The sequence below is a fragment of the Haemaphysalis longicornis genome, unplaced genomic scaffold, assembly GCF_048455015.1.
Source record: "Haemaphysalis longicornis isolate Haplotype H1 unplaced genomic scaffold, Haemaphysalis longicornis Haplotype H1 scaffold_10, whole genome shotgun sequence".
Classification (NCBI taxonomy): Eukaryota; Metazoa; Arthropoda; class Arachnida; order Ixodida; family Ixodidae; genus Haemaphysalis; species Haemaphysalis longicornis.
In genome coordinates this window covers 145829557-145842541 of record NW_027526204.1, presented here as the reverse complement: position 1 = coordinate 145842541, position 12985 = coordinate 145829557, and the positions used below count along the sequence as shown (strand labels likewise).

Below are 12985 nucleotides of genomic sequence, written 5' to 3'. Positions count from 1 at the left end.
TGCCGCGTTGCGCCATTACTTGGGGGGGGGGGGGGGGGGGATGGGGGTAGAGTCTGGCGGCATGTCCTGCCACAGGCGGTGGCGAGTTCAGCGTTCACCGTGACTGTTGAAGCCACCTTGTGCATTGAAGTGCCTTGGTGGTGCCTGGCACCTACCGGTAAAACAGGTACAAGCGGCTTCCCGGCCTGGCGCTCAGCCCTTGTGTGGGACTACAACGTCAGTCAGTTCTACAAAGAAAACACTGAGGCCCCGTCACGATCACCCAAGTTCACCTGCTCTAATAGTTTCCTTTATCGGGAAGGAGGTTCCTGCAGAGTTCTGCTGATGGAGGGCAGGTAGGCCTCGTGCTGGGTGAAGCTAACCACATGACGGATGGTTCGGCCCCTGGCCAGAAAAGATCATTACACCAACTTTTCATATTGTAGACGCCATAAGATTTTAAATCTCAGATTGCAATGACGCTTCTGGGAAAAATAAGGTAGCCGCTCTTCAGGTCCGCTGTCATAATGACGTCATTGGCGATAACTTAGTCAGAGTGGCGCAGTGCAGCAAGGTGGCAGTTGCTGCGTAAGCATAGTCTGCTGAAGCTGAAGAAGGGCCGGTAGGAAAAAAGACGTTGTACACACTCCCCTTACCGCGACAGAGGGGTCATTGTGGTTGTGGCACTGTTACGATAGTTAAACGCCTGTTAGGATGGTGATATAACGGCCGGGTCTTGCCCAGTAGTGACACAAAATTTGAAAGTTGAGATAACTGTATAAAATGCTTCCTTTTTATCAGGATATATCTCCCAGCAAGTCTCAACATTAGCCGTTCAGTATAACATATTTTAAATCCATTTTAATCTCTGCCCGCAAGACAAAGCCCAGAGCGGGCCAGCATGACATCATCTGCTATTTGCCCCAGACTGCCGACGTCGGGGCTCCCGTGACGTAGCCGTCGCACTGACTGCGGTTGGCGCACGCTGCTACACCGTGTTTACATGTCATGGTTTTGGGACGTCATGCTGCCCGGGCGCGCGGGAATGGTGAAGAACTCGGCCGGTCTGGGCGAGCGTGTGCGCTCGCTCGCGCGCGCGCCCAGACCCGCACCGGTATGATAAGAATGGTTACGTCAGGTGCTACCTCCTGTCATGGCGGCCGCTCGGCGTTCTTTTTGTCGAAACCGAAACTGACACGAATAAACGACGCCCTAAATGATTGTTTACGCTGCAATCGACAATCTAATGGTCCATTCTATGATTAGTGGGCTAAAGGGCACCATAGCAGCGACAAAAACGTAACACAAAAATTTCGCGTCAGTACACTTTTGACCTTAATTGGGACGAACGTTCTGCCCATAGTGAGGAATTACAGGTCTAAGAGTGCGAATCGTAAATGAGAAAGCCAAATTGAGGTCCAATAAAGCACTGGATAACCACATAGGTTACGGTTTAATAAATCTTCGTCTAATTTTTGACTGAGCTGGACTTAGGCATTCACTATCTGCATACGCCATCGACATTTTGGAAAACTCGAAAGCATAATAAACTAATTGTGCGATTCTCAGCGCCGCTCTTTAAATGACGCAAATAAGACGTGTCGCCATATCAGGGTAGTCCATTTCTTGAACGTGTCCATGGCAGCCCTCTAACCTGCATTCTCTTGGCTTTGGGGAATCGGGAAATTGTCTTCAAATGTGCCCCACCATCCACTAGGCCTCAGTAATAGACCACGTGGGACTTTAAACCGTTTTCGCTCAAAACGTGTCCGCAGGATCCTCGAGAAATCCCGATGAATCCTGCACTACCCTTTTTAAGGGAACTTGGCGGAGGAACTTTGGCAGAGCCGTATAGTGGGAGGTACTAGGGAAGGATCTTGTAGCGAAGTCCGTATTCCACATGCAAAAACAAGCGCCACTCTGAAGTTCGCGTTCATTCTAGTTCAGCCCGCACTTCTACGGAACCATTCGCGCCTTCGCAGACGCGTTCATTTTCCGGCATGTTGAACTGCATTGGGCAGTCGGCGCCAGTTGCCCGTCGTGCAAAGTGATATGCAAGCATTTCGATATCGTTTATTGGGGCCTCCTTTCCTAACTCCCAATTGACGTGTAGGTTTCTGAAGCTGGAAGTATAAGGGCGAAGTTTGAATCTAGAACCCTTTAACCAGAAGCCTCACCCGTATTCAGGGTGGAAGGCGCTAGGTTCAAACGTCTTACAGCATGAGCTGTAAGAATTATTTGTTCTCACCAGAGCACCGATAAAAAGTATCCGAGGTCATTCTCGGATACCGCCTATTCCCACACTTTCCAATGTCGATAATCTCCGTACTGCATCGGGAATTAGCTCAACGAAGGTAGTTTGAACAAGAGACTAGACTGAATTTATTAAAATCAAAATATTTCAGCTAGATAACAGATTATAAAAAACTACATGGTCATAAGAGCTCGGGAGAATCATTTTTATACTTCTTGTGGCAATAGGCAATACTTGGCTAGGTTTATATGTTTATGCCCACCTTCCAGCATCTGCCCTTCAATAAAATTGCGAAAAAGCTTTTACACATTTAAAACCACGGTCCACCACCACCACAAACATTGCGTGGGGTATGCGCCCAACAGAAACGCAGTGTATGAGTTTTGGAGAAACGGTATGGTATTAAGCCTCTGTTGATTATTAATCTATTAATTATTTATTCCACGATACTCTGATGCCCTCTCGGAAGGTTATTAAATAAGGTGCACGTATCCATTATTAAAGCGCATTACAATGAATAATCTAAATAAAAAACAAAACAAAATGAGGTTTAAATAAGCTACAGTACATTACGTAAGAACGCACACACAGCAAACAGCGACGTTCACTGGCAGACGGGAAAAATGAAAAGGAGGGCAAAAGATAAAGTTCCAAGTGAGGTAGTTAGATGGTATGTACTAGGTATAAATGTTACTCTGCAGAGAATCTGTAAATTGTCAGGCGTATCTCTGTAACAATATGCGATGTTAGATCATTTCATTCTATCGTGGATGGAGTTATGAATATTTGAGAAAATCCAACAGAATGATACCAGAAGCGTTTTACGTTGCATGAATGATAACGGCGAGGAAAGATGGCTAAGGGTTCACACATGCAGTCATTATGAGGGAACACGTCATAGTAATGTAAATCGTAACTTTTGCACCGGCTGTAAACATTTGTCTTAAAAAGCCATTAAGCAGTACCACGAATCCAACAACTGTATTCTTCGATGTTAAGAAGCGGTATTGTTCCTACTTACTCCCGAGTGTTTCTGCTGATTTGGAAAACAAAACCACAACAACTTTGCAAAAAAACAAGAACTCGAAACTTTCTCGTCCAGCTCAAGCCCGTTACTTTTCCCTGCTAGACTTGCGCCTGAAATGAGCCATAAAACTCTGCCTAGCTAAAGCACCGTGCCATTACAAGCATAGCACTCCGAGAAACTCACTCGTAGCAAGCGTTAGCTGCGCTCTGCCATTTCCGAGATTGCCGGAGATTTCCTGAGATTACCGTAGGTCTCGCCCTCAAGATTTGAAGCGTAGGAGTTTCAAGCTACAGGGTGATTCAGTTTCATGGGCCGCAACGTAGGTCGTTAAAAGGACATCTCCTTGTTGAGTGATCATTCAGGCCTTTTTTGATCACATTTTGACTGAAAAGAGGCCTCTTGCGGCAGGAGGACACAGCCGTCGCGATGACCATAGAGCGAGAGAAATGACAAAAACAGCCGAAATAAGAGAAACAAAAACTCGCACGGTATTTCCAGGATAGCGTCTCTAGCTGGAACATGTATATCCAGGCTGTTTTGGAACAAATTGCTATAGAACCAAATACACACAAATGGTTGAGACATATCCTTTCCGGCGGCAGTGCAAATGGCATTGCTTCCCCAATTTTATAGGATACGAAAGTGTCTATATTGTTACGGGGAAAAGGCTGTATTTGGAGGCTTGGTACAGCGAGATGCAAGCACCGGGCTAGGCGAACAAGGCCGAGTGCGAGAGAGCGAGCCGTGATGATAATGACAGGGTCAAATGATGATGATCGCAGTTAGGTGCGTAGATTGTCCACCTTGTATAATGGGTCCTGCTCGCCAACAACATAACCATGCCTTGTAACATGACTCCCCGCTGGAAAAGCGTCGTCCTGACGCTAACTTGTAGTCGACGAAGGCGCACAGTATGGCTTGAGGCGGGACACATGCACAATGTTAGTAGGCGGCGTTCTCTCGGAAGGTGAAGGAAGGACGGGGGTGATCTCATATGTTACGTCCGTAACCGAGCGGAGAACGCGGTAAGGACCGGTATAAGGCGCGAGCAGTTTTTCTGAAAGTCCCACGCGACGGGATGGTGTCCAGAGAAGGACCAATGATCCCGGAGGGAAGTGTACTGGCCGGTGGCGCTGGTCATATATGTTCTTCTGGGAGGCTTGTGAGTCGTGAAGACGGTCGCGGGCGATCTGCCTTGCAAAAGTAGCTCGGGTGATCGCATCTTGAGCGTATTCGGTGGACAAGGGGGCAGAAGAGGGCAGTAAGGTGTCCAGGGGCAATGCAGGCTCACGGCCGTAAAGAAGGTAGAAAGGGGAAAATCCCATGGTGTCGTGGCGCGAAGAATTGTAGGCGAATGTAACGTATGGAAGGGCGACGTCCCAATCGTGATGGTCCGCTGAGACGTAGGCAGACAGCATGTCCGTAAGGGTCCGGTTGAGTCTTTCGGTGAGTCCGTTTGTTTGCGGATGATATGCTGTGGAAAATTTGTGCTGTGTAGAGCATGAGCGCAGAAGGTCGTCAACAACTTTGGATAAAAAGTATCGGCCACGATCGGTGAGCAATTGACGGGGAGCTCCGTGGTGCAGAATGACGTTGGCAAGGAGAAAATCGGCAACATCGGTCGCGCAACACGTAGGCAGGGCACGGGTGATGGCAAAACGTGTGGCATAGTCCGTCGCGACGGCCACCCACTTGTTTCCAGACTTGGATAGAGGAAAAGGGCCCAGTAAGTCCAAACCTACACGGAAAAATGGCTCAAGGGGAATTTCGATCGGTTGAAGCTGACCGGTGGGGAGCGTGGTCGGTGTTTTCCGCCGTTGGCAGAGGTCGCAGGCGGTGACGTATCGTCGCACGGATTTGTATAGCCCGGGCCAAAAGAAGCGACGTCGCACACGGTCGTACGTGCGGGTTATCCCGAGATGGCCAGCCGTAGGGACATCGTGAAGCTGGTGCAAGATGGCCGCACGCAAGTGCTGAGGTATAACAAGGAGCAATTCGGGACCATCGGCGCGGAAGTTGCGATAATAGAGGGTGCCATCACGAATTGCATAGGCACATAGAGAAGGGTCAGGTGTTGCGGATTCGAGACCGTCAAAGATTAGGCGTAATGATGCATCACGGCGCTGTTCTTCAGCAATGTTCAGGAGGTCGGAGATGGCAAAAAGGGAGACATCAGAACTTGCTCCACTCAGGTCTGGACGGTCCACAGGATGCCGTGACAGGCTGTCGCCGTCCTGGTGTAGGCGACCAGATTTGTAGAGCACAGAGAAAGTATACTCTTGAAGGCGGAGAGCCCATCGACCAAGCCTGCCCGTGGGGTCTTTCAAAGACGAAAGCCAGCAGAGAGCGTGGTGGTCTGTAATAACACTAAATGGCCTACCGTATAGGTATGGGCGGAATTTGCCGACGGCCCAGACAAGCGCAAGACACTCCCGTTCCGTGATGGAGTAATTGCGTTCGGCTGGAGACAGGAGACGGCTGGCGTAGGCGATGACGCGGTTCTGGCCGGCCTGTTGTTGTGCCAAAACCGCCCCTATACCATGGCCGCTTGCGTCAGTGCGGACTTCGGTTGGTGCCGATGGATCGAAGTGGCCCAGAACTGGTGGCGACGTAAGGAGAGCGATAAGCGTAGTGAAGGCTTCATCCTGTTTGGGGCCCCATGCGTAGGGGACGTTCTTTTTAAGAAGGTCTGTCAGAGGACGGGCAATGTCGGCGAAATTCGCAATAAAGCGACGAAAGTAGGAACAGAGGCCTACGAAGCTCCGGACATCTTTTGACGACTGTGGTTTTGGGAAGTTCTGCACAGCGTGAACTTTATCGGGGTCGGGTTGAACGCCGTTGGCGTCGACAAGGTGTCCAAGAAGCTTAATTTGGCGGCGACCGAAGTGACATTTTTTTGCGTTTAACTGAAGGCCTGCACGTCGGAACACTTCCAAGACAGCCGAAAGCCTCTTGAGGTGGGTGTCGAATGTAGGGGAAAAAACAATCACATCATCGAGGTAGCATAAGCACGTCGACCACTTGAACCCATGTAGTAGCGAGTCCATCATCCTCTCAAAGGTAGCAGGCGCGTTGCAGAGGCCAAAAGGCATTACCTTAAACTGGTAGAGGCCGTCGGGTGTAACAAACGCCGTATTTTCGCGGTCGGATTCGTCAACAGAAATTTGCCAATATCCAGACCGGAGGTCTATAGATGAAAAGTATTTGGCGCCATGCAGGCAGTCCAGTGCGTCATCAATGCGCGGCAATGGATAGACGTCCTTCTTTGTGATCTGGTTAAGGCGTCGGTAGTCAACGCAGAACCGCCAGCTGCCATCTTTCTTTTTTACTAAAACGACAGGGGAAGCCCAGGGGCTCGACGAAGGTTCGATGATGTCCTTGCGGAGCATGGTTTCGACTTCCTGCTGAATGACCAGTCGTTCAGCATGGGACACACGGTATGGACGGCTGTGGACAGGGCTGGCATCACCGGTGTTTATACGATGTTGAACAGCAGTAGTCTGACCCAAAGGACGATTATCGAAGTCGAAAATGTCTCGGTAGGTGCTCAAAAGTTGGCGTTCAAAAGTTGGCGTTCAAGCTGCCGCTCAAAAAGAGCGGCAGCTTGGTCTGTGGGAAGGTCGGAGGCGATCATGTTGGCGAAATCCTCGACAGAAGGAATTGAAGTGGTTTGGGTATCGGAATGTTGAGGTGGGTCCACGCACAAAGCTAAAACTTGGTGGTCACCTATCGGCCGCAGTGTAGCCAGAGATATACCCTTCGGTAAAAGTTGGGGGGATGATCCAAAGTTGAGGACTGGTAGGTGAATGCTGCTGTCCACAACTGTCACAACAGTGTGTGGCACAGCCACATCACGCGATAGCAACAACTCCAGAACAGGCGAAAGCACGTAGTCACCGTTAGGTACCGGAGGGCTGGACAACAAGGCAACGGAGGTTGCTGCTTGGGGCCGTAAGCGAACATCATGAGTGGAGACAATACGGCATAAAGGTTCTTCGGCGTGGAGTACATCTGAAGGCATCTGGACGGGTTCTTCAGGGGACGAATTGGGAGAAGGCAAGTGAAGGCGGAGGACACCGGTGGAGCAATCGATAAGAGCTGAATGCTCGGACAGGAAATCATGGCCTAATATAAGGTCATGAGGGCATCGCTCCAATACGGCAAATAGAACAACAGTGTCGTGATCCCCAATGTGAATTCGGGCAGCACACATTCCGGCGACGGCAGACGTCCCTCCATCGGCGACCTGTACGACACTGGGCACCGCCGGAGTGAGAACTTTGCGCAGGCGGCGGCGGAGGTCTGAGCTCATAACTGAAATATGGGCGCCGGTGTCAATGAGAGCACTTACTGGAATACCATCGACAGTAACGTCTAGTAAATTTCGTCTGGTGGGCAAAGTTAGCAGAGGATTTGGTGGCCGGGTCATAGATGCAGCGTCACCTCCGGGAGCTGCACTGCCTAGTTTTCCGGGGAGGAGCGGTCATACGGGGTCAGCGACAGGAAGCGGCGGGGCTGCGGCGAACGGGACTGGCGGCGGTGCGTGGACGGCGAGCGATTGTTGAGGCGTGGACGGGCGTCGTCGTCTCGGGAAGGCGTCTGAGGACGGGGAGAGAAGCGAGCAGGGCCTTCTTCCGGGTTGTTATAGGCAGGAAATCGGGGTCGGGGAGGCATAAATCGACGACTCCGGCAGTATCGCGCCACGTGGCCAACACGATGACAGTGGAAGCATATGGGTCGGTCGTCAGGCGTTCTCCAATACGCAGGGTTTCTGATCGGGTAGTTCAAAGTACGAGTATAGGGGGCTCGCCCATCACTGGTAGGTGGAAAGAGACCAGATGGGAAGCTACCGCGGCTAATGGCGCAGACGGATTGAACGCCTAGCTTAGCAAGTTCTTCGCGCACGACCGCTTGAATTAGCGGGACGGGAGGCCTGCTGTCTTCGGCAACGTATTGGGGCAGAGCGGCGGGGGCCATGGCCTCGAGCTCTCTACGTACTATCCTTGTCAAACCGTCAGGTGGTGCCGTGGCCGTGGTCACGCCATATGAAATTGGAGGCGAACGGGTTTGGGTTTGTGGCGGAATGTCTTCGCAAGATGATGTGGCGGCAGTGTTTGGGAGCCGGGTGAACTGCGACGTAATTCGGCGGCTCTTCACCTGCTCGAACCGGCGGCACTCGGTAATGATAGCCTCGACCGTAGCACAGTCTTTGCAGATGAGCAGGTGGAAAGCGTCATCGGCTATCCCTTTAAGTACATGTCCCACCTTATCGGACTCACTCATCTGGGCGTCAGCTTTTTTGCAAAGGGACAGGACGTCCTGAATGTAGGCCACGTATGACTCAGTGGAGGTCTGTGCGCGTGTGGCTAGCGCGTTCTTGGCTGCAAGTTGGTGACCAGCCGGGTTGCCGAACAATTTGCGCAGCCTTTCCTTGCAGATGTCCCAGCTTGTTACCTCCGCCTCATAAGTTCGGAACCAGGTCCTGGCTGGTCCGTCCAGACTGTAATCGACGTTGGCCAGCATGATGGTTGGATCCCACCGATTATAGGCGCTGACGCGCTCGAACGAGTCGATCCAGTCCTCAACGTCCAAGTCGTCGGCTCCGGTGAACTTACGAGTTTCACGGGGTTGTTGAGAAACCACGATAAGGGGGGTGGTTGAGCCGGTGGCCCCATTGTTGGCCATGGTCGTTGGTAGTTGAGCAAGGTGACGTCCGCTGCGAAGCTCCGTTGTGCGTAAAGCGTTACCCAGCACCTCCACCAAAATGTTACGGGGAAAAGGCTGTATTTGGAGGCTTGGTACAGCGAGATGCAAGCACCGGGCTAGGCGAACAAGGTCGAGTGCGAGAGAGCGAGCCGTGATGATAATGACAGGGTCAAATGATGATGATCGCAGTTAGGTGCGTAGATTGTCCACCTTGCATCATGGGTCCTGCTCGCCAACAACATAACCATGCCTTGTAACAATATAAATTGAAGCCAGGGGAAAAGTTCCCGCTTAAGCACAATACGCAGCAAATCGTGAAATAGAAACCCGCACTTAGGAGTGAAGAAGATCTGAATAGTGGAAAAGAAAAACAGAGGCATGACGACCAGCTCTCTTTCATAGTTGGGCAATAAGGTAGGAATATACAGCCAACAACTACGACCTTAAAGGAGCCATGAAGAGAAAACAAAAGCTTGTTTTATTCGAAAGATTAGGTGTTTCATAGTACCCCAAGCGCTTTCCCGGAAGCAAATGATGCTTTATTCACTGAGAAATAAGGCAATTTAAGCCAAAATTTTATATCCCCCGCTAAAATTGAACATTCCGTGACGTGTACAATGGCGTCATAGAGCCGGTCCATGAAACAGATACTTAGTATGTCGACTCCATATAGCACCCACACGCGGGAGTCGATCGAGACGGCGGCCATTTTAAAAATACTAGTAAAACCTAGTGCACCCGCAGCCCTAGTCATGGAATCGCCTGATCCGGAGAACAAAACTCTCGCTTAGGAGCTCGGGCTTGCATTTAACAACCTCACACCACAAAAACGCTCAATGCTTCTAAGTGCACGAGCGGCAAGAGTTGTGGGATACGCGGTGGACGGGAAAGCGACCATTCCGCGATAGCCACAACAGACGAACGCCCAGCCGTCGGCACCGCTGCCTCGTCAGCCCCGTTGCGACGGACGAATATAGACTGGTACGTATGTGCCGTATTTTGATTACGGTTAATAATAGTTCAATTTCAGTAGCAGTATCACTTATGCCAGTTGGCCGGTGTCGTGTATGGAAAGCCGTTCGCGCGAGCTCTCTGCTTCGACCAGAAAGATACGAGCGTCAATGCGCGGTGTTTACGGCATTTTTTTCCCCAAGGTCAGAGCGATTTGACGAAGTCGGCGACGAGCGCCAGCATGTCCCAGGAGTGAGCTAACGTAAGGGTCCCTGCCGTAATCACGTGGTCGGAAATGAAGCGAGCAAACTCGTACTTCCTTTAGCTCTCTTTCTCCTCCGTTTGCAAAGTTCACAAAACGTAGCCACTTGCTTCGCCTAGGTTCGTCGTTGGGCAGCACATGAAAGGAGATCTCCTCACCGGCGGGGATGTCGCACTCCCTCGACGATTTTCCCGTACTACATGGGCATTTCAAAACGCAGCAACGAAATTTCATTGTAAAGTACTCGAACAAACTGAAGTTTTCAGTGGTTGTAAACTGGAAACGAGCTCGTAACGACAGCAGCAACCCAACACCATTCCAAACTTACGCGACGACTGGCACTATCTCGTCGCTTCTTGCTGTTCCTTACTCCCCTCGTTTCTATTTTTACCTTTGCTGGTTGGCGATATGACGGCCAACCTCCTGTGAAGGGATTACGATACGAAGCAAGGTCGCGGCTGTGCGTGCTGGAACGGTTCGTTGGCCCCGAAGAGCCTCGAACCCGAAAATTCGTCTGCGCGACGGCGAGATGTCGAGCTCGGCCGGCGCTAGTTTCGTACGCATTGGCGCACACGCTTGCGAGTTCGTTCGGACCTTCAACCGTTTACTCCACCGTTCTTTGTCATAAAAAGAATGTGCAGTATGTTTCACGGGCATTTAGCTCGCTATGCAAACTGTAAGCCCTGCCTAACATGCGTTTGCTTTTGCCGGCCTCCGCCAATCGCAGAGCGTTCCCAAGTGACATCACAGGTCCTGTTGCGGAAAATGAGCTGGTGGGTCGCATGGTCATTTCCTTTTTTCCTAATTATGTAGCTTATTTGAGCGAAGTTTGCGTTATAAGTGGTGTCGTTATGGTTCTAACGAGGCAATCTTTCGAATGAACCAAACTTGTGTTTTCTCTTCATGGCTCCTTTAAAGCTAATAAAATAAGGTTCATTGAAGCTGACACCAATAACAACTGCAACAATTAGGGAAACAGCGTCTATTATTGCAGAAAGAGCATATTAAGAACTGTAATATACTATAACAATCGTGATGCCGCACTCTGCAACACATGAAAGTTGTTCCTACGCGTGTTTACAATGCCTCAGCCAGTCACATTTCTTAAGTTAAACCCCATAAGGGAGAACGACACTGCCAAAAACCAATACCTTGTAACGCTAAGGACCATGGTGGAGCCTTGAATAACCTTTTACCATTTTGTATTTATGCCCTTTTCGTTTGGTTGTAAAAGACTAGAAGTGTCTCCCTTGACAATAAACAGCGTTCCGCCTGGTATTCAGTAAAAACGTTCCTGAAATGACCATGGTCTGACTAGCTGAGAAATGGTTAGCATTCACCAGAACCAAGAAGAGAGGGAAGCGGAAGTTTTATGCGACTGTCACGGCACCATTAGCAGGTTGATAGCAACAAGCACTTCCTAATGCTGCAAATTCTTCGCGTCCTGTGCGATCAGATAATTGAAAGCAGGCTCCTCCGCTACGCAGTAATTTGGCTAAGTGCGCTTTCGACTCCCGCTAGCGATCAATATCACCCGAATGCATGCACCGTCCAGTCGCGCCGCTGAGTCCCACAAGGTGCCCCAATTTAGGTTCGGGAAATCGATCTGATGCGCAACCCGGCGCACAATATGTCCTCTATTAACTCACGCAGTGCGCACTCGCTTTATTGCCCATTGGATTTGTGTTGGCACCCAAATATTCTCCCCTGATAAGACTGTTCTTGGACGGGATAATTAATCCTCTTTCCCGGCTTTCGTTACATAGGAGAGTTTAATCGATTGCCCCGGCTGCACCAGCTGACATATTGCAAGGCTCAACGTAGAATGCGGAATAAAAGAGTTGCTGTGTTAGAATGGGTGCGCTGAAGCATGGCCGCTCCCGAGGACGCCCACACTACAAAGGGCTTCTTGCACGTGTCTCCACTTTCGTTGGTTTTGGGGCTTTCTATCACCGTAATCCGCGGACTTAACTATCGATTCATGCTCCGGTGATGTTGTTATGTTTTCGGAGGATGTGCGCACTGGTGAAAGGAACTTCATTAAACAGCAAGTTGGTGTTTATTATTGAAACAGCAAATGTTAGGCAAGTTGGTGCATTATTATTCAACACTACCGCCAAAATACACTATTTTTTCGTCATCTACACAGTTAAAGGGCATAGAAGAAAGTTTAAAATGTTCGTATCCGTACTACGACCCTCTAAATAGAATTCCGGCTGAGCTACTGACATCATGTGGGCTTCGACCACACCCAGAAAGGCTCGGATGGTCTGACTATTTGCCAGAGCAGCTATTGGTCGTTCTAGGAACGCAAATACGGCTGAATGAAGATGTACAGGTGACATTGCCGGGAGCGTCACAAGGCGTAGAACGCTGGCTCCAGGCTTGGCCGGCCCTACCCACCCCGAGTAAATGTTGACCAACTCTAGCACTAATTACACTTTACATTGGCGCCTGCATGACTGATCACTGCGGTGTGAAATAAGTGTGTTCGCAGGAGGGCTCAAAATTTTGCTACAAGCCAGACTTTGTCGTGTATTAGGCCTCGTAAGTTCGCGCAAGGTTGCCGAGAAAAATGGTTGGTTTTGATGCTTGAGCATTCATAGGCGTCTCCCGCTAGTAATATCTGTCTTAAGTTATTCATAACGCGTGATATGGGATACAGCACTACAGAATAAAAACCCTAGAGGATTTTTTTTTCATTTATTTGTGATTCATGAACTTTGTCCGCTTTGTCCTAAAACCTGTGGTTGCGTCTGTGACGCTTGAAACGATTTGTGGCGCATGAGTTGTTCGGTGCCAAACG

The 12985-nt window shown here is 50.1% G+C and overlaps 1 protein-coding gene across 1 annotated transcript in view; it reads left to right on the top strand.

The window, feature by feature from the left end:
* LOC144160143 (uncharacterized) overlaps positions 1–7566 on the top strand; it is a 50048-nt gene extending 42482 nt beyond the window's left edge. The window contains exon 4 of the mRNA XM_077691742.1: positions 7488–7566. Within this exon, the coding sequence (XP_077547868.1) occupies positions 7488–7566 (79 nt within the window). The remainder of the gene's footprint in view (positions 1–7487) is intronic.
* Positions 7567–12985: the final 5419 nt, after the last annotated feature.